The sequence below is a fragment of the Ctenocephalides felis genome, unplaced genomic scaffold, assembly GCF_003426905.1.
Source record: "Ctenocephalides felis isolate EL2017-DRISC unplaced genomic scaffold, ASM342690v1 CF-g0.4_SCAFFOLD_01886, whole genome shotgun sequence".
NCBI lineage: Eukaryota > Metazoa > Arthropoda > Insecta > Siphonaptera > Pulicidae > Ctenocephalides > Ctenocephalides felis.
Window position 1 is genome coordinate 79,642,227 of NW_020538040.1, and position 21,834 is coordinate 79,664,060.

Consider the following 21,834-nt stretch of genomic DNA (forward strand, 5'->3'; position numbering starts at 1 on the left):
GACATACACCTTTTTATTTACAATTATCTAAACTTAAATATGCATAATTATATTGATCCTACACAAATCAGTAATCGGTCTTATTAAGTAATACATATCAAATTTTATTGGCATGCATCATTTAATAAAACAACAAAATTAAGTGCATAATTAATAAGAAAATATCTAAAAATAAATAAAATACATTTTTATACACCTTGCAGCATTTTGAAATGTGTATTACATACACATACACACACACACATATTCAACTTCATACAAACACACATTCATTTATAAATGTATAATCAACTCATAATAAACAGGACTCATACAAGACTCAACACACATTATACATATACACATAGTATGTACTCATCATGGTTGCCGCCGATATCTCCACCTACCTACATCACCTAGAAAAACTATTTACAAATGCATAAAATTGTGTATAAATACAGAAATAAATCAAAGAACAACCTTATGCATTGAAAGGATGAAACTTACACATTTGTCTATCCATTTAGTTACAACAGTTAGTGAAAAAAGTTTCATCATTTACAGGTCTGCATTAAAGAGTTAGTTGATTTTCACATTCCAGTGTCTGTTTTCAATTTTAGAAATATTACATCCTATTATCAATTTCATACAAGCATTTTGAAGTTTTATACTTTACGCTTACATAAAGTCGAAAGACCACAAATATATCAAATGATGGCAAGGCAATGTTTAAAGGGACTAGCAACATGTTTTACTATAAAATATACATCTAGTCAAATTTATGTTGAAGTTAACATATCAAATATTCCGATATCTTACATTTAGTCTGCATTTTACCAGATGATAACTGATATCTGCGGCATTCCCATATGCAATGTGTACACATATTGTACATAAATATCACAAACAAAATTCAATTGTACCATTTCCCAAATTTCACTTATGCACAATTTGAGTCATAATTATACACAAATGATCAATTAGTTAAAGAATATATATATATATATATATATATATATATATATATATTATAATCAGGATATAAATAAATTATATATATATATATATATATATATATATATATAATGGTATATCATAATATATTAATTTAACGGGTGTTCTGCCCGAGAGCATGTCTGTGAGCTTCTGTTCAAGTAAAATCTTAACTCAAATCATGGAAGTACTCATACATAACATAATATGCATATTTATATAATAATGGATGATCAGTTTAATCTCAACATGTATTAGGAAATAAAGTGATTTACCACAGTCGCAAATTATTGAAAAAATATTTTTGATCTAACATAGTCTTTGTGGTCACAAGAACAAATGTTTAGCCACTGCACGGCTACATACAAATATATATATATATATATATATATATATATATATATATATATAAATGTGTTTGTGTGTGTCTGCATGTGTTTGGTTAGAATATTCACATAAATGCATATGCATATACACACATTACATAAACTAGCCATTGAGAATATAAATATTTTTATTAAATACTTTCAATAACGTACTTTAATAATTTTTTTCTAGAACCTATTTCTAAAATTCATACATGTAAGTCATTACAAAACAAATATCATACGCATGCTATATACAATTGTATATGCATTTTATATATATATATATATATATATATATATATATAAAATTAAATATACACAAAACAAACAATTTGAGTTCTAACTTGTGCAGCAGTTAAATATTTGATAACAGCTCACAGACCAACGTTAAAATAACCTGAAAATTTCACTGAAATTCACTGACTTATTTACACAATTTGTTAAGCAGACCAAAACTCTACAATAGGCATTGTCTTTTAGCGAAAGTATTTTCAACAAGTGAAGTTTGTTCTGTTTAAACATAAATCAGGCACACACAATAATTTTTGAAAAACAGTCGTCCAAAATGTTCACAGCCCTTTACGGATTTGTCATATTAGGGCCTCTTCTCTCATAGTCTCTTCGGTAGTCGCGTTCTGGAAAATCTGGAATGCCTCTCCATTGATCAGGTGGAAATCTATCACGATATGAAGACGAAACATCACCTGAATAACTGTAAGCACCAGAAATACTATTGTAGTGAGAAGAATAACTCACTGTTCCAGGATGGAATCTATAAAATATCAGAAAATAAAATAACCACTAATGATAAGCAATATACTGAATTATAAGCTACAAACTCAACAATATATAATATACTCTTAAAAAATTACCTACATGAAATTATGAATTAGTATTACAAACTTGATAATTCAGATATTTATGACATATATATATATATATATATATATATATTTATATATTAAATGTTAAATATGAACAATACAACACGTAGATTTTTAACACACACTTTATTTGGTAATTACGTTTCGAGACCATGGTATGCCTCAAATTCAGTGTAATTTCACAAACAGTTACTTATATACTACACATTCTGTAATATTTTATTTAAATTACATTTAATTTTTGATAATACAACAAACATGGCATGGCAGAATCAATGTTAATAGTTCGGACTAACAATAGCGTAAATCTGAAAACCAACACAAATATTTTACACGACTCTTATATAAACATCATTAATAATTTATAATTTTTTTTCATTTATCTTATTCTCTTCAATAAATTAATCTGTTTTCACATTTGTTGATTTTAGTATGCGATCGGGCACTCCATTTGTTTACATTATAATAATACCCATCCTGTTTCTTCATCACGATACTTAAGATTTGTTTCAAATACTTCACATGTTTTAGTACTGTGTCAAGCTTTGCAAGTAATAGTTGGTGTTTTTTGTATTATCAAAAATTAAATGTAATTTAAATAAAATTAGTAAAGAATGTATAGTATATAAGTAACTGTTTTTGAAATTACACTGAAGATGAGGCATACCATGGTATGTAAAAAGAATAATGATAATTTCATTTGACAAAAATTTGAAAAGTTAAGTAATTTCTGCAACGACTTGTGTATAATACACTGCCCGAGGCTCATTTGTAATAATAATAAATGGGCCTCAGACAGTCTATTATACACACAATAGTGATTACCATATGATCTTGCCTATAACGAAGTTTTGCTGAAATAGGGAAAGCCAATAGGGACGAGGGTTTCTATGAAAGGGACCTTTCATGCAAAAATAATGGATTTCTTTTTCCTCTACCTAATATTTAATATTTCAATTTAACAAATATATGTTTTAAGGCCAGAAGCAGTAGCGATAGTTACAATACAAAATCAGTTGAATCTGGTGTTAAATTTATATGCGAAATGTATTGTACAATACTTGGACACATTATTTAACTGATTTACATTCAAAAATTATAGAGCATAATAAAATATTGATTAATTAAAGTTATATTAATTATAGCATGCTGTAAGTATGTGTAATCCCATACATTATAAAAAATATACCATAAATAGGAATTTAAAGCATAAATATTAATATTTTTGATAATCTATTAAAAAAAAAAACTGTACACAGAAGTATAAAATAACGAGAAATGGATAAGTGCCCAAAATTAAATATTTTTGGACAATTTGCAAACGAAATATTCAAGTTTATTGCAAATACAAGTTATTATGTAAGCAACTAAAGCATTCAACGTACATAAAGATATCAACATAAAAAAGATTAAATAAAAAATATGTTGACTGGATTTTAATAAAAGCCACAGCAAAACGAGGCCGAGCATGCTAGTATATATATATATATATATATATATATATATATATATATATACACCTAAGTCTGTTTTTACACGGTCTTTTTGTACACGGTTTTGATATAACACGGTTTGAAAATTGAATATTTTTAAATTTTTTACACGAATTTATTCCATTTAGCACGATTTGAAATTTTATGTACCTAAATTTTTTTTGTCAAATTAAATTTTTGCGAAGTATGTTCATATCACAAAAAAGTATTTATGAAAGAAAAAAGTCTGAAACCATCGATAGTATCGATAGTTTGCAAACACTAGCTTAAAGATCTAAGTGAATTCCCCTTTAGCGCGTACAAACAATTTTTACTGGTCAAAGCAAATGTGAATAGCACTAATTTAATTCTTGTTCTTAAAAATTCTTGTTTTTCACCAATTTTAATAGGTTTTAGAGATTAGGAACAAATCACCCATTTTTGTATAAGATCAATGTCTTTTTTTACACGTTTTTTTTTTTACACGGATTCTTCTGGAACCAATCTCCGAGTAAAAACAGACTTAGGTGTGTATATATATATATATATATATATATATATATATATATATATACTCCGCGCTTCGAAGGTGTTATATCCACTTTTGACGACTCCGACAACTTCGTAACCTAATACTCAGCACAAATGTGTTGATCATATATCTAAGGATTTATTAAGTATTTGAAAATTGTTTACAAACAGTTCAAACATTTTTGTTCATATTAATATAAAATGTTACTATTTGATGCATTTCAATTTTCATACAAATCTCACATTGTATGCTAAAATTAAGACAATAAAAATATTAAAATATCAGGGTAATTTTTTTGCTATGAAAGATCCACTGGACCAAACAGTTTATGAATAAATAAATGTCAATGAAATAATAATTTTAAAAAATACCAATATATGTCTGATTGTAAAAATGTTGGTCAACCACACAATTGAATCAAAGGCTCATATTTTTTGCAGTTTTGAACAAAGTAAAATCGCAAAACTTGAGAATCAAAATCAATTTTATAATTATTTTTAAAAAGAAAAAATAGATGAAATCTCACCGATGACTATAATTTATGCATTTGAACTGATCACACTTGAATACAATTTCGTTCTTCTGTATTTTTGCAGTTATATTTTTTTTTACTTTATGGAAAATACAAAATGGTATTATTTTGGGTCATTTTATACATAGAAAGTCATAAAATTGGCTGTGAGATGAGAAAGCGACCGCTTCTTTTGACGCAAATCTTTGTATTGGTAAAAAAAACAAGCTAATGTCTGTACATGTTAACAGATCTAGAACCAGTTTAGAAAGGTTGGATATTAAGTACCACCCAAATATACATATACATATATACAAATATTCATGTACATACATACATACATACACACACACATATATATATATATATATATATATATATATATATAATGTTAAATATGAACACACTACACTTGATTTCGTTTGCACACACTTTATTTCATAAATTACAGACTTTTCGAGACCATGGCATGCCTTACAGTAAAAGTTTCTAACAGATAAATTCATTGAAGAGATTATAAATTCATTAAGAAAATAATAATCTTAATGTCTTCAATGAATTTATCTGTCTTCACATTTGTTGATTTTAGTATGCGATATGCGCAAGACTCCTTTTGTTTACATTATAATAATTCTATCCTTGTCCCTTCAGCTTTTAACACATAAGATTTGGTTTTCAAATATTTCTATAATTCCCATATTTAGAATAGTGTCAAGCATCGATAGAAAAAGTTGTTTCATTTAAAAATTAAATATAATTTATAATACAATTTGATAATGTATTATTTATATTGTTTAGTTATATACATTAGTATATAACTAAAGAATATAAATCAGGTTTGGTATTCTTTATAATGATTAGTTATATGCTTTTCACTGTTAGAAATTACACTGAAGATTAGGCATACCAAGGTCTCAAAACATCTGTAATTTATAAAATAAAATGTGTGCAAACGAAAAGGAGTATAGTGTGTTCATATTTAACATTATATATATATATATATATATATATATATATATATATATACCATAATTGATAATACATAAAAATGTCAAAATATCAGTATTTTTAGTTTGCAAATCAGATGATTTTTTCTAAATAGTTGTTAATTGTTCTTTTTGCCAGAAGATCAAATTTCATAATTATTTCATGAACAAATATAAAAAATTGAAACCTTCTCTTATCCCGATCACGATCATGATCTCGTTCTCTGTCACGTCTGTAGCTAGAGGCATGCATTCTATAATCTGCACGATCTCTTTTATGATCACCACCGCTATTGTATCTGCAATGAAAATGTAACTTATATAATATATAATTTATATATATTTATATGTCAAAAATTCTTATTTATTTTTTCACTAACATGCTTTGTTACAAAGTAATAATTTCTTTGGCATGCTTTTGTTTGTGTTTAAGGGGGGAAGTCCATATAACATTCTCAAGAAGTTGATTTTTTTTTTCGATAATCTGCAAGTATAGTATGTTGAGCGTATATTGACGAGTCGAAAAAAAATCTCATATATTAACAAAGTTATAGCTAACATAACGGGGCGGGCCGGAGTACGCATTGTCAAGCGATCAAGCGTATTGTTAAGTTTCAAGTGAAAAGGTCTCTTCCATTATAATGACTAGAAATACTTTTTTTGTCCTACAACCGGAAGACTACTATGTACCTTAGTACATGTGTAATATTGTTATAAGAACAAAAATTAGTCGAGAAATATAGTTAGTTTAGCTGGAAAATTCGTAGTGTTCAGTCCATTTCAATACGTAAAAATGCCGAAATATATAAAAGGTAAGCGAAGTGATATTGCACAAAATAACACTAAAAAAGACGTTATCAGGGCAATCAGTTTACTGATAAAACAGGTGAAAAAATTGACGCCAGTACAAGTCATAATGAAAGTGCCAGTGGTCAAGATCCTCTAGATGTAATTTTAGCTCCATTACTTGGTAAAGAAATGAAACAGCATCTTTCACCAATTTATGAAGATTTGTCCAAAGATGATTTACTTGAACGATGCCTTGGTGATCATACGCAGAACGCGAAGGAAAGTTTCAACGCGACAGTTTGGCGACTATCACCAAAACACTCACATTTTGGACTAAGGGTAGTTGAAATTTCACCATATATTGCAGCTAGGATATTTAATGAAGGTTTTAGTTCAATATTAAGAATAATGAACCTTCTGAATTTGACTGTTGGTACTTATGCTGAAGCATATGCTGATAATACTGATGAGGCGCGAATAACTTGACAGGATCGTTGGAGCCTTTCACAAGTAAAAGATGCTCGTACAGCTCGCAAACAACAACAACTTACAGAAAATCAGCTTTTTGAAGATAAGAAAGGACTATTGTATGGTCATTTTCCTTTACTAAATCTTTAAACGCGATTATCTTGAAACTGTATTTTTAAAAACTGCTCGTGTTGTAACTCAAAAAGTTATGTATCGATATGTCTGAAATTCGGTGAGGCCTTTCTCTATATTATTATTGGAAGGATAAACCTAAATCTTTAGATCTTTCGCGTTGATAATGTATTTTCTGGGGTCCAAAATGTCAAAAAATAGCCACAAATTCAGATTTTTTTTTTCAAAGGCTTGTTTTTCATTGAATTTTATACTTTTTTTAAAATTTTATAGGTTTATCCTTTCCATTAATATGTTCTCAAAAAAAAAAACATTTTTTTTTTTTTCAGGTCGATGGTTGATGAATGAGAAATGGAGCAGTTTGGGACCTCGCGCCGGAAGCAGTCCACAAAAAGTTATCCTGAGCCGCCATTTTGAAAAAAAAAAATAAAAAAAATATTTTTTTGTACTCTAAAAGGGTTAAATAAAGTTTTGTTAAAGTTTAAGAACAATAAAATAATTCCATCACGTTTAAAAATATTTTCAAAATATGACCTATTTTTATGCGTCTATATGAACCCCCCTTAATCTTAATGTATTAATTGCTTGTGTGTTTTATTTCCACTAAAGAAGTGTCAAATTGGGACTCGAAACGTATGGATCTATTAAATTTATTTCAAGAAACATATCTTAGTTTTCTTTCTATTTATTATCTGGATGGATGCCTGTTAACCCCTTAGCTTACGAATTAGATTCGAAAATGTTGGGCCAAAGTTGTACAATGTACAATGATGTTTCCCACACAGTGTACAGTTTATCAAAAAATAAAAATAATTTTGTATTTTACAGTTTCATACGAATAAATATTTTGTGATACTTGCGATTATCGTACGCGGACTATGTACGTACGCGGACCCTGCTACTCATTGTAAGTTAAGGGTTTTTTGTTTGATCAATACATACTTGCTTATCTTATATATATAAAATTCTTCTGTAATGTTGTATGTGAAGATAATCCTCATAAACGATTATTCGGATTTTAATAAATCTATCTTTTGTTAAAGGAAATTTTCAGGATGCAAATGATTATAAAAATATAGTAAAATTGTAGAAAATAAATGGAAGAAATTGCAAAAAACGACATGTCATTGAAAATAGTTTGACAAATAAGAACTGTCACCTGCCAGAAATTTCAATTCACTTATGAGCCTAGACAATATTAGAATATTATAAAAAACATGTAATGTCTACATTATTATTGCCAAAAAGCAGGTGAGATGTACCAGAAATTAAAATTATATAAGATACAGTATATGCTGGCAGATAAAATTATATAATTCAATTTGGCAGTTTTTTTTTCAACTAATGCAGTTGTGTTTTGCCTTACTTTACTAAATCAGTACCTCTCACGGCTCCACCTTTCTGATCCAGCAGCTTCTCCATATAAACTATGCCTAGGGTCTCTAAGATCTCCATAAGGCATCATCCTTTGGGGAGTGACAGGAGTTACACTTCTATTTCCAGGACAACTTTTACTATTAGCTACCCAATCACCAGAAACAGAGACCTTTGCATCATCTCTGCTCTTCTTGTGGTCTGAACCTTCTTTACTTCTTATTCTGCCAAATAAATTAAATATTGTGAATAAAATCTATTAAGGCAGTATGCTTTAGAGAAAAAAAAAAACGTTTTTTTTTTTTTTTGCAAAAATGCCTTCCAAAACTAGCCAAGAACATATACCTAAAATTTCAGAAACAAATTCAAATTACTTTTGGAGTTACAGAAGAAATAGTGTGCAAGCGTCAAACATGTATGCGAGCGTAACGAAAACTTCTCCGCGCAATTTCTCAGTTTTTAATTTTTTTGATTCTTCCTAATTGGCAGGAAAAATATGACAAAAACTAGACATCCTATCATAACGAGACAAAATTGATTGTTTTCAGGATTAAATTCTCTTCTGGTTGAACCCAAAAGACCTTAAAAAAAAAAAATAATTAACCCAGTTTTTAAATAATCTTATGTGATTTTTTTTATATCAAGATTTTATTTTTGAGTTGCAAAAAATCGGTAAATTTCTCACTTTTTTCTGAATTTTTTTAGGTTCAACTAGAATCTATACTATTGAAAATATAAATTTATTTTGCTTTTTTCGCAGTGGTATGAATGAAAATTGTACGAAAATATAATTTATAATAGAAATAATAAATATTTATTTCCTTCCCCAAAAATTGCTCAATAAGGCGATTTTTTGAAGCCTCTAAAGCAGGCTCTCCCACTTAAATACTTATGTGATAATATTTAAGTAGTAAATAATAATTTCACAATTAAAAAAAAAGCAAATTTAAACATATAACATAATACTAAGAAATGATTACATAAATTTACTGATTATCACCACTGATAATATATAGACATGTCTCACCTGTCATTATAAGATCGTTTGCTTTCCTTGGGATCTGGTTCACATTCACCTTCCTCTAATTTTCGTTTATTAATTTCCTTATCTTTATCTTTATCTTTCTCTTTCACCGCATCAGTTTCCTTATACTTTTCTTTAATCTTATTTTTTTTTACATTATCTTTGGGTTTATCCTTTTGAGATGCATTATTTGTTACATCAGGATTGGGTGCTGAAGATGACTCTGATGGCATTTTATCGTTAACTTTTTCATCCTCTTGTGACTTTTTTAAAGCATGCTTGTAAAGTTTGAACAGCTTCTTTGCATCAAACTCAGTGAACTTTGATACAAAATACCATAAATTGCTGAAAAAAAAAAACATAATCAACAAAATGATATAACAATATTTATAATAAACAAAAATAATTAGATATGTATCCTAAAGGAAAATTTTATTTTCCTGCCCAAATTTTAAATTTATCATAAAACAAATAAACCAATTCATAAAAATTATTAAATCAGTTGATACGTTTATGTCCAGAAACTATTGATAGTTATTTACATACCAACTTGTGAACAATATAACAACAGAAGTACAAATATTTATGTATATTTCAAGAATGTTACAAATTTTCACATGTGCACTGATTAATGTTTACATGATCAATGTTTGTATTTGCAAAATATGCAAATTTGTTTTAAATATTTTAAAATGACAAAATTACTAATAATTAAATATTTTTGAAAGCCTAATGCTAAACATTGAAAGTTGTTACTAAAATGGTAGTTCTTTATTCGCTTATCATGCATATTATTCAATATTTTTATACAGACGAATTAAGTTGCTATAATATCTTGAAGTAAATATTTTGGAATATATTTATTTGATATGTTATTTTATATAGCCCTGATGTTAATCAAATTTAAGGATACAAATATAAAATTTATTGAACTGTAGTTTTCAGTGAATATTACAATTACTTACAATTATATTATTATATATTATATATTGATTTTTTGACAATTATATACAGCAAAACATTGAAATTACCTGCGCCACTCTTTTATTTTATCAGGATCTTGATAGGCCTGAAGACATGTGTTTATTTGATTTCCTATTTGTAAAAGACATGTTCGTGTATGATTCACTTGGTCAATTTCTGACAAAGTTTGATCAGGATTATCCAATGCTTTAAGTGCTTTCTTCACAGGTCTCATTTTCTCTTTGCACTATTAAACAATTTTATCAAAAATAAAATATGTATATTGTAAATGTAATTATGAATAAAAAACAAACTAAAGTCAAACTATCATACTAAAGATTTTATACAAATATCTAATTAACAAAATAAAAATATGTATTTATAAAATTTCATGTACTCAGCTAATATGAAAATAATGTAACTAAAAAAGTTCAGTATGTACTTATTATTATTGTAGATCCATTTAAAGATTACAAGGAATAAAGGGAAACAAGTTAATATTTGTGGCATGACAACAATATTTTGATGCTGCGATCGTAAGTCACCTGTGAGGTGACTTACTCAATCAAACCAATTTTTATAAAAAATGAAAGAAAATAATAAAATTATCAATGAGGCAGATTTTGCATATTTACTGAGTCAGGGTTAAATGCATAATAAAATTATATATAGTTATTATTGATATAATTAGATATAGAAACTTCACAAAAAACTCTACTTTTTGAAAAAAGATATTTTCATATCTATATTTTGTGCTTAGCACAACTTATCTTAAGCAAATAATATATCAGTATATATTTCACAAAAAAAGGTTTCCAGCATTCAATCTTTCAAAGAACTTGTGAGAAAGTCCAATCAAAGAAAGAAGGACTGAATAACAGACAATGCAAGAATTAACTTCAGAACTAAAGTAAAACATTTAAAGTAAATACCTCATTGAATATTGTTGGATCTAAGCCCCCAAGTACGTCTAAAGCCCTTGGCTCATTATTTGCTGTAAAATGCATTGGTCCAGCTGATTTCTTTTTAGTACTCTTTTTTGTATCCTTTTTTTTCTTCTTGTCTTTACTATCTGTATCAGGCTTTATGGGCTCTATGGAACAATTATTTTCAACCGTTGGCTGTAAGAAAATATTTTGAATAACAAGAAAATATAATAATACTCATTTTTTTGTTAAATTGTGTTTTTAAAATTAATAAGTGTAAGAAATATTTATACATTTGCAGCATACTTACATTCTTAGGTTTAACTTTTTTCTCATCACATGATGAATTACCATTTGTATCAACAATTTCTTTTGAAACCGTCTTTTCCTTAGCTTTCCTAGTTTTTCTAGGTTTTTTCTAAAAAAAATTATAGATTATTTAATAAAAGAGCACAACAATGTTTTTTTAACTATTAACAATAAAAAAAATATTCTACTCACTACTCCTTTTTTCAAATCCAACGTTTTTCGCAGAATTTTCAGTAAGTATTCAGCCCTTGATTGCAGATGTTTTGCTTGAGGTTTTTTGTTTTCATTTGAAAGTATTTTGTCACTAATGCCTAAATATATAAAAAATTTTTTTTCAATTTCTTAAATATGTATGCTAAACTCAACCATCTTTGCTATAAAAAAGCTGTATTTTATATATATATATATATATATATATATATATATATATATATATATATATATATATATTAAAATTTAATAATTGAATATATAAGGAAATTTAAAAATGAAAATAGTCAGCAGAGTCAGTCATTTTATTAAACCAACCTAAAGAAGGATCCATTTTCATTGCTTCCCATGAACCTAAACCATATTGATAAATCCCACAGAGCAATCTCGAATCATCTTCTACAGTCCATTCAACATCGAAGTGAGCAGGTCTTGTACTATAAAAGTATATGTTGAATCAATAAAAATGTTCAATTTCATTTCATTTAATTTATAATATAGTAGTGATACTAAATGATGGATTTTATTACACTAAAGTTATTGTTGATTAAAATTCAATGTAATAATAATAATTTGAGTACTCCCCAACTATCTTTTGATGAAGTAGACACAATTAAGATATTTAAGTTTATAAAAACTTCAAAAATCTTGTCTATTGCATGCTAATACAGAAGTTGAATTAGAAGCATAAATTTGATATTAACCAGATATATTACTATTGGTTAAAACTTACTTAAAATTCAAGATCCATTTCCGCCGTTCATCCGCATTTTGCGGCAGAATTTCGTCCAGTGGTTCTAATTCCTTTTCACATGCAATCAAAGTCTTAGCATTGACACTGACTCCACCAAGTTTGAAAGACATTCCACGGGCACCTCTCTTTTTGGCTGTGGAACATTAGAGTTTATTGATTCTCATGGGTCATATCAACAAGAGTTCTACTCACAATTCTGCCAATGGTATACCAGAAAGACTGAGATCGCTATCCAATTCATTACTGGAAATCCCTGGTCCCAGCAAAGCTAAGCACCTGGCTCTTAAATCCTGGCCTAACCGCAACAGATCTGCAAGAGGCTTTTCCTGAAGCTCAGCTTCGCAGGCAATAGCTTCCAAACGATTCAAAGGAGCAGGAAACTTCTTGTAACTCTTTACAAAACGACGAACCTGTAATTCAAATCATAAAATTGATTAAGAGTAGAAGTAAGTTTTATAAATATTAAAATTAGATTGGTTATAAGATTAGTTATAATTATATAACTTATATTATATAAGTTACACAAAAGATAGGAGGTATCAAACATATGTCAAAAATACAATTGAAATGCCATTGACATATATTTTATATTAATCACGTATCAAATAAAAAAACATTGTTGACCATGGTTAAATATCTATTACTCTAAAATGCACATTAAACGTGCACGATAAAAAAATAAAAAAGTTACCTCAGCATCTGAAAATCCTTTAATTCTTTCTCGTGCACTGGTTGGAGGTCTACCACGTTTCTTAGGTCGTTCCTCATCAGTGCCATCTTCTTCAGCACTGGAACCTGATTCATCTTGGCCTTTCCTTCTCTTGCGACCTCTACCCTCACCACCTTCGCCATCTGAATCTGCTTCTGAAAGAAAATGATGAAATGAACTTAAAACATATTTAATGAATAATTGTAAATCTAGATAATAAATACATTATATAAATACAATAAATATAGATAATAAAATATAATATAACATTTGCATCTGAATTAATTTATTTTATATATTTCATTATTAGTTTATTACCTTGATTGATTTGTTGAAGTGTTTTTCTTGACCTAGGAGGCAAATAAAGATCTTCCATTTCTTTACTCCTCTCTTCATTTTCAACAGCTTTACGGTAATCTTCAGGTATAATATCATCCCATTCTTTACTTTCTTCATCCTGAACATCTGCAAGAGTCTTTGGTGAGGGTTGTTTATCTTCATCAAATGCAAAACTAGCTACTTTAAAAGCAGACAGGAGTTCATCGCCAACCATAGTAGGACCTAAAACAAAAAATAAATGCAATGAAATGTAAGCATAGTTATAATATAGTATTGCATAGTTATACTATGAGAAAAAAATTAAAAAAAAAAAATACAACACTCAAATTTTGGTAATGAAATTATTGTTGTCAGTAAAGGAGTAAGGCAAAGTCGCAAAGAAAGTAGTAAGACTAGTTTTAGAAATTCAGCAAAATATAGACTGAAAAATATTTGGACCATTAAGACATTTCTTATGACAAAAGGTAAAACCTAAGAGGAATGAAAAATATTATAGTATTTTTTTCAAATATTTTCCTAAACAAACCTTCATCCCTTGTCTCCGCCCTTCTCAAAATTTCATCTATATCACAAACAGGCTCTTCATCTCCTTCTTCATCATCTTTGAACAACTCCTCAGCTCCAAACTTTAATATTGCTGTGAGATCCTCCTTTTTAAAAGGATTGCTTTTCGAAGCACCTTTTTCATCCAAAACAGTTCTCCCTGTTGTGTCCATTCTCTGTATTACCAAATGATCCAAAACCATTTTTTGCTTAGCTCGTTCAACAATATCTTCTTCTACAGACCTAGCGGTCACCAACCTGTATATATTTACCTAAAAAAACAATAAATCAAATTAAAATGAACAATAAATATTATTGTAAATACATACCTGATTTTTCTGTCCTATTCTATGTGCCCTAGCTTGTGCTTGTAAATCATTTTGTGGATTCCAATCTGAATCGAATATTATCACAGTATCCGCAGTGGCTAAGTTTATACCTAGTCCACCAGCTCTAGTAGAAAGTAGAAAGCAAAAATCTTGAGATCCCTCAGCATTAAAATGGTCTAATGCCTGCTTTCGCATTTCACCTTTAATACTCCCATCTAACCTTTGAAAAGGAAAGTTACGCTTTTGCAAGTACTCACTGAGTATATCCAACATTCGAACCATTTGAGAAAATATCAGTACTCTATGACCGGTCTCACGAAGTCTACATAATAGTTTGTCAAGCAAAAGAAGCTTACCAGACCCTCTTAATAATTTTTGAACTACATCTTCATGGGATGTTGTAGTTTCATATTCAGTAGGTCTTGTTAATAAGGCATGATTGCAACATTTTTTCAATTCTATAACGATATTTAGAAATGTAGTGGCAGAACCTTTAATACCTTTTCGCAAAGCATTAAAATTCTTTGTCAATATCCATTTGTAATACTGTTTCTGAATCGATGTCATTTCGACTCGTAATATTTGTTCCACCTTCGCTGGTAAAGATTTTTCCACATCTTTCTTCACCCTCCTTAAAATAAAAGGCTCAAGTTGTTTATGAAGTTTATCATAACCCTTCTGTGCTGAATTTTCATGATCTCTTTCAAAGCTCTCCCATGTGTCAAATCTATAAACAAAATTATTAAAATCATATAAAGTCGTAAGAAATGGTTACAACTATATAAGTTGTAAGAAATGGTTTTTAATATAATGTACTTTTAATACTTACTTTTCTGGCATAATAAAATGCAGTAAAGCCCATAATTCTTTCAATGAGTTTTGTAAAGGAGTACCAGTTATTAATAGCCTATGATTTGTATGAAACTCTCTCAATGCTTTGTACAATAGTGAGTCATCATTTTTCAATCTGAAAACATTCTAAACATTTTTTATTCTGCAAATATCCAATAGAATGTTCAATAATAACAAAAATTGTGGCAAAAATATTACAATGTATTAAAATAAAATTTGAATTAAAAATACAGGTACACAAACCTATGAGCTTCATCCACCAGTAGAGCTGCCCAACTTAGATTTCCTAAAAAGGCTTTGTCTTTTAATACTATTTCATATGTAGTCAAAATGGCATTGAATTTTAAACGTTTTGAAGAGTCATATGACCATTCAAATTGTCGAATAATATCCCGAGATTTGACATCACCCAAGTATGTGACAAAATTCATGTCAGGAGCCCATAAAGCAAATTCACGCTGCCATGCAGTCATAGTACTCAGAGGAACAACACATAAAAATGGCCCATATAATTGATGGGTTTTAAAAAGATAGTACAAAAAACAGATAGTCTGAAATGATATAATAAACATAACATTAGAATATAAATACTATTTCAAATTTGCTATAACATAGAATAGTACCTGAATGGTCTTTCCCAAACCCATCTCATCCGCAAGTATTACAGAATTTTCTTTGCACCAAGAATGTATCAACCAATTTAAGCCATCCATTTGATAATCTCTTAATGTCAATGACCTGTCTCCGCTCATATAATCTGGTTGGGTTCTTACTTGATGAAATTTTGGTCTAACAGTACAAATAATGAAACATAAAATAAAATACATGAAACAATTTATTGCAAACACAAAATAAAATCAGGTAATGTTTAACAATAAAATGTATCAGAATTATTTGTTGCTAATCTTGTCACTCATAATTCGAAACATTGAACAAAATTTAAATAAAAAGAATTATATATATATTACCTATATTTCAGAACTTTACAGTGTCTGCTTGGGGTAGTTTTTGATTCTTCGCGGGCTTGAAATTCTTGAACCTTTTCTGGCCATTTTCTCATAATTAAATTTGAATCTTCCCATGTAGCTTCAGAGTATGGTAAAGATTCCCATTTACAATAATAATCAATTCCAGCATCATCTGGCTTGTCATATTTAGCTAAAATAAATTTAATATAACACATACATTTAAAAATACTTATAAATTAAAGCATTTTACCATACCAATAATTCTTTCAACATTGTAATAACTCTTAAGTAAATCTTGCACAAGTTCTAACTGACATTCATAATAATCAATATCTTCGGGTCCAGCAGTATGTTGTCTCCAAAACTGTATATCTAAATCTTTCTTGATAAAATTCTCCAATTTCTTCATTCCTTTTACCTTATAATAGTCAGACAAATTATTATATTATGTAATAAGTCATATTATTTATACAAATTATTCACACACACAAACATATTCATACATTCAAACATATGGAAACACATGTACAAGTTCAACAATTGAACTTGAAAATCAAATTAAATCTTGTCATATACTTTTTGATTCTTCAGAGACTCTTCAGATTCCCAAGTATTATGGATATGTGCCCAGTCTTTCCATTTAATAAGGTACTGCATTTCTGTATTTTCCAAGTCATTAACATCAACATCTGCATTTGGGTCCCCATTGTCTTCAACTGCATATAGAGTGGTTTGATTTCCAGTCACTATAATTAAAAATAATAAATAAATATAACTAATAAAATAATAAATAAATGAATTGTCATTTTGAATTATAACATTTTAAATTACACATAATAAAATATATTTCATAATCATATTCAAATCAAAATTGCAATCCATATATTTGCACACATAAGAAATTAATTAATACTTAAAACAAAAATAAAAAAAGATAACATTAATTAAAATGTATTACCTCCTTTTTTCCCCCTTCTTTGATCCAAAACTTTTTCTATAGTTTCACACTTTTCCTCAGTTTCAATAGGAACCTCAATTTCAGGCTCAGCAACTTCCAGCAAGTCTTCAGAATCAGTTCCTTCATCACTTGCCTCCTTGTAGCTGACAGAAGCAGCAGCTTGCCTTCTTGATATTGCTCTATGTATTTGTATAATTAACATAAATAAATATTGATAGAATAAATTATACATATATAAAAAAAAAATTCACAACACCCACCTGCTATTGTCGTCATCACTCCCTTCACTACATTCACTTGATTCAGATAAGTATTGCGCTCTTTTCCTACTATTTGACAGTGACTTCTGTGAAAACTTTTTTGTAGTAGTCTTCTTGATACCAGGCCTTCTTGAGGGTGGGGGTACCTCATTTTCACTATCTGATGCATTATCAGATGAATTCCAATTCGAACTGAACAAATTGATTGATTAAAATAAATGCAAACTATATACTTTGGAACTTTCTATGGGTCATACAAACCTTGAATTTCTATTTGAAGAATTGCTCCGATTTCTCGAATTTTGCTCTGGAACTTTTAATCGCTCTGGTTCTTTACATGACCTCCCAGAACGTCTAATTCCAACATCATCTGAATTGTTATACCACTCCTAAAAAATTATATATTTTCAACCAATATTATATCTGTTATTAAATCAAATATCAGTACTTCATTATTATATTCATTTATTTACTAAATATTACTATATTGAACACACATCATCATTATCATTTTTCTCTTCAGCCTCTGATTCATTTTCAGTACAATTCTTATTTTCAACAGTACTATTGTTTACTGAAGTACGAGATTTTCCAGAGCTTACAGAATTTCCAGATGAACTAGATGCAGAACCAGAATCACTAACAAAAAAAAATAAAATAAATAAAATCATTGCATCATTAAAACAATTACTTATTCAAACATTTGAAATAAACCAACAGTAAAATAAAATTCAGATATCATATAATATTGAAAATTTTGTATCAAACTTAGTAATAAATATAGAAATACAGGTTTACAAATAACTCAATGATTTTATTCAAGACAAATACTGAATATTTTGTGTACAATAAAAATATAAATGTTTAGATACAATAGAAAATAAAATAAAATTCACAATAAACCACATTATTGCGTTCATATAGGCAGTATTCTGTCAATTATATTCACTGTTCATACAACTGTAGTTCAAATAAAACCATACAATTAAAATCTAAATATATTTATTAACAATGCCTATTATGAAACATAGCTTATCTGCCCAAACTACTGCTAATATATCTCAATTTATTATCACATGCACTTTATTATAAACTTTGTTTTATTGACCTGTCAGAACTGGAACCCGAAGAACTATTACTATCACTGGATGAATCACTTCCAGAATCTGATAATGATTTCTTCTGAAATTAGTACATTTTATGAAAAATAAAGAATTTGGTAGCATAACAATTACATTTGAAAACACAAGAAACACTCCCAATAAAAGATCACAAAACACAATAAATAAACAAAATCTATAATATAATAGTTATTCACCCTGAAAGCCATAACTTTAAGTTAAAATTACAAAAATGGGTCTATAAAAAAATTACATATTTTTTGCATTTATGTATTTGGCAAACATTGTAGTATAAGAATGTAAAGCAATTACTGTGGCACAAAACAAATAAGTGTCAAAAAACAACAAAAATGTAAATAAACTACCTGATCTGTCAAATATGTATGAAACTGATTGAAAACTCAAATAAGCTACAAATTAAGCAAAATCGCAATTACACATAAAAAACATTTAATAACAAACAAACATAAATAATTTGTACAATTCACAAAAATATATGCAGAAATATAAACAAATATTTATATTTATACTCCTTAAACAAGAAAACTTTTCAATCTGTTAGTTGTTAATTCAACAAAAATAGTGATCTTACGTAATAACCACGCCTTAAAACCTACGCCAAAACTATTCAAAATAAGTAAGCAAAATAATATAATATTCTGCACATATAAGACCCACTATTTAACCAAATAAATGCAAGTTAACTCTTACCTGCTGCATTTTGATTCTGGGTGATAAATGATATTTTTTATAAATTACGTTATAAAAGTATTAAAATACTTGAAAACAAAATATTGTGTACTAAATTTCATAATTTAACTTTCATTTGTTTTTGTCTTTTGGAAATGTTGACTGAAATATAACAAATTATATTTCATTAACGACGCCATTATCAATGTAAAGTGCCATAAGTAAAGCTTGACTTGGCGTAACCATAAACTTTCACGATATTTTTACATACTTTGTTTACGTTTGACATACAATATGGATACTCGAAATCACTCAAAAATATAAGCAAACAAGTGCAATAAATATAGTCTTAAATGTCACAAACCACTGCCGAAAATATACTGGCAGCCATGTTGGCTATGCTTTAGCTTTGATTTCCTTCTTCGTGTAGTATCTAGGTCTATATCCGGATTTCGACAACAATTATTTCACATGTGGCAACACTAGCCAGTGCCATAAGACCAATGCCGTAGAGTAAAAGTGCCGCGGATTACCCACTCTCTCACAACTGAATTGACAGTTTCTAGTACGGCACGGCACGGCACGGCACGGCACATGCTTTTAGACAATTTACTCCGTAAATTGTAGCAAAATAATAAAACTGGATTATTTTCCAAAACTGCTGCTGATCTAAAGATTATGGTTATTTATTTCTAATATATATATATATATATATATATATATATATATATATATACATTTTTTAACAGCTGACGATTCAGATAATTGAGAGAAAAACTAAATTATGTTTCTAAAAAAAATTAATAGACATCCATGTATTTCGAGTCCCAGTTTGACCTTTTCTGTTGATAAAACACACATATTATTTAAAAAAATCATAAAAACATTTGATCAGAATGGTCGTCGTGTACGTATTTTCTTTTTCAATTTATTTTTAATTAAATATCTTTATTTTTTTGTAAATTATGGCACTGAATGAAGTTTTGCTCATGCTTTTTGATTAATACCATATTCATGTTTATTCTGTCTTTAGAATAAATTGTGTTTCATCCACTGAAAAATGGTCAAACTGAGACTTGATAAGTGAGTAAGTCTATTACAGTTTTTTCATGAACATAATTGAGTTTTTATTCTATTATCTTGATGGATGACCGTTAAAAAGCTTTTATTTTTATTTGTATATATTTTACCACCTGAAAAATTATCATTATATATATATATATATATATATATATATATATATATATTTCAAAGTAACTAGCAGCCCATTCGTCGAAATAAAATTTCGTTATTTCGACGAATGGGCTGCTAGTTACTTTGAAATATGTTTCAACGTCGAAAAAACTATCAAGATATATATATATATATATATATATATATATATATATATAATTGTAATAAATAGTAGTCTGCCTTCGGTCCATGATACGAGAGCACCACAAAATGATGATTTTTTGCCCTCGTTTTCAATTTAATTTATATTATATGTATATATATATATAATATATATATATATATATATATATATAATATATGTATGCATGTATTTGTGTGTATTTTGTAATATCACCAAATATCAATCAAAGTCAATATCAAAAATATCACCAAAGACATAACAGCATATGATATTTCCAATAAAAACAATATTTTATCTACTTAGCATTCGTATATTATTAACAATTTTTCTGAGATATTATACAAAATTTTTTCACAAAAACATTATGTACTTCTTTGCATTTGTCCTTAAACATTAGAACAATTAAATTCCGATTCACAGCTTTTGTTTTGTTTGAATAAGAGCGACAATAAACTGTTCTATGCATTGCATTGTTATACATACACACAAACACACACACATATATGTAATATACATATACAATATAAAATTAATGAATAAATTTCACCATGTAATTGAAAATATATTAATTTGATATAACAGCATATATTAAGTAACATTCTGTATAAAATTACATTTTATAGTAATAACAGATAAAATACCATCCAGAAAGCATTTGTCTACATAATTACAATTAAATAAGTATATTTCATTTCCAGTAATAATAGCTTCATTTAGAATTTACTTAGATATAAATAAATAGACTTTAGAATTTAACAATAGATTTTTTAAATATTTTTGGAGTTTCAATATCAAAAAATGTTTTACTATTGAAAGCAAAAACTTTAATTGAAACAGCTGAAGTCATTAGACGACGTTAAGCTAAATTGGTGGCACCATTGATTATTTGTAATTTCACCATTTTATTCATGGTATTAATGCAGTCATATTTTTTCATTCTTTCCTATCTCCACAGAAGTTACATACTTCGAAAGAATTTATTTAGTATGTCAGTCTTGGCTTTACATTTTTTACTTCATGTTTAGCATAAGATA

General features: G+C 28.0%; 1 protein-coding gene across 3 annotated transcripts; it reads right to left on the bottom strand.

The window, feature by feature from the left end:
* Positions 1–1,740: 1,740 nt before the first annotated feature.
* LOC113376490 (chromodomain-helicase-DNA-binding protein 1) lies at positions 1,741–19,851 on the bottom strand. 3 transcript variants are annotated; one of them, XM_026616431.1, is made up of 28 exons: positions 19,715–19,851; positions 19,465–19,605; positions 18,741–18,814; positions 18,130–18,271; positions 17,894–18,021; positions 17,633–17,824; positions 17,373–17,551; positions 16,991–17,160; positions 16,670–16,832; positions 16,415–16,604; positions 16,070–16,235; positions 15,690–15,997; positions 15,424–15,561; positions 14,595–15,321; positions 14,249–14,537; positions 13,702–13,944; positions 13,366–13,538; positions 12,886–13,084; positions 12,654–12,807; positions 12,239–12,357; positions 11,903–12,021; positions 11,712–11,819; positions 11,408–11,596; positions 10,544–10,722; positions 9,516–9,857; positions 8,497–8,712; positions 5,914–6,024; positions 1,743–2,112 (listed from the first exon to the last, which is right to left on the bottom strand). In XM_026616431.1, the coding sequence occupies exons 2-28, from the start codon at positions 19,471–19,473 to the stop codon at positions 1,920–1,922; spliced, it is 5,220 nt and encodes a 1,739-aa protein (XP_026472216.1). In that variant the 5' UTR covers positions 19,474–19,605; positions 19,715–19,851; the 3' UTR covers positions 1,743–1,919. The 3 variants fall into 3 exon arrangements, with proteins under 3 accessions (XP_026472217.1, XP_026472216.1, XP_026472215.1); XM_026616432.1 differs by having other exon boundaries at positions 1,741–2,052; positions 19,465–19,849; XM_026616430.1 differs by having other exon boundaries at positions 19,465–19,849.
* Positions 19,852–21,834: the final 1,983 nt, after the last annotated feature.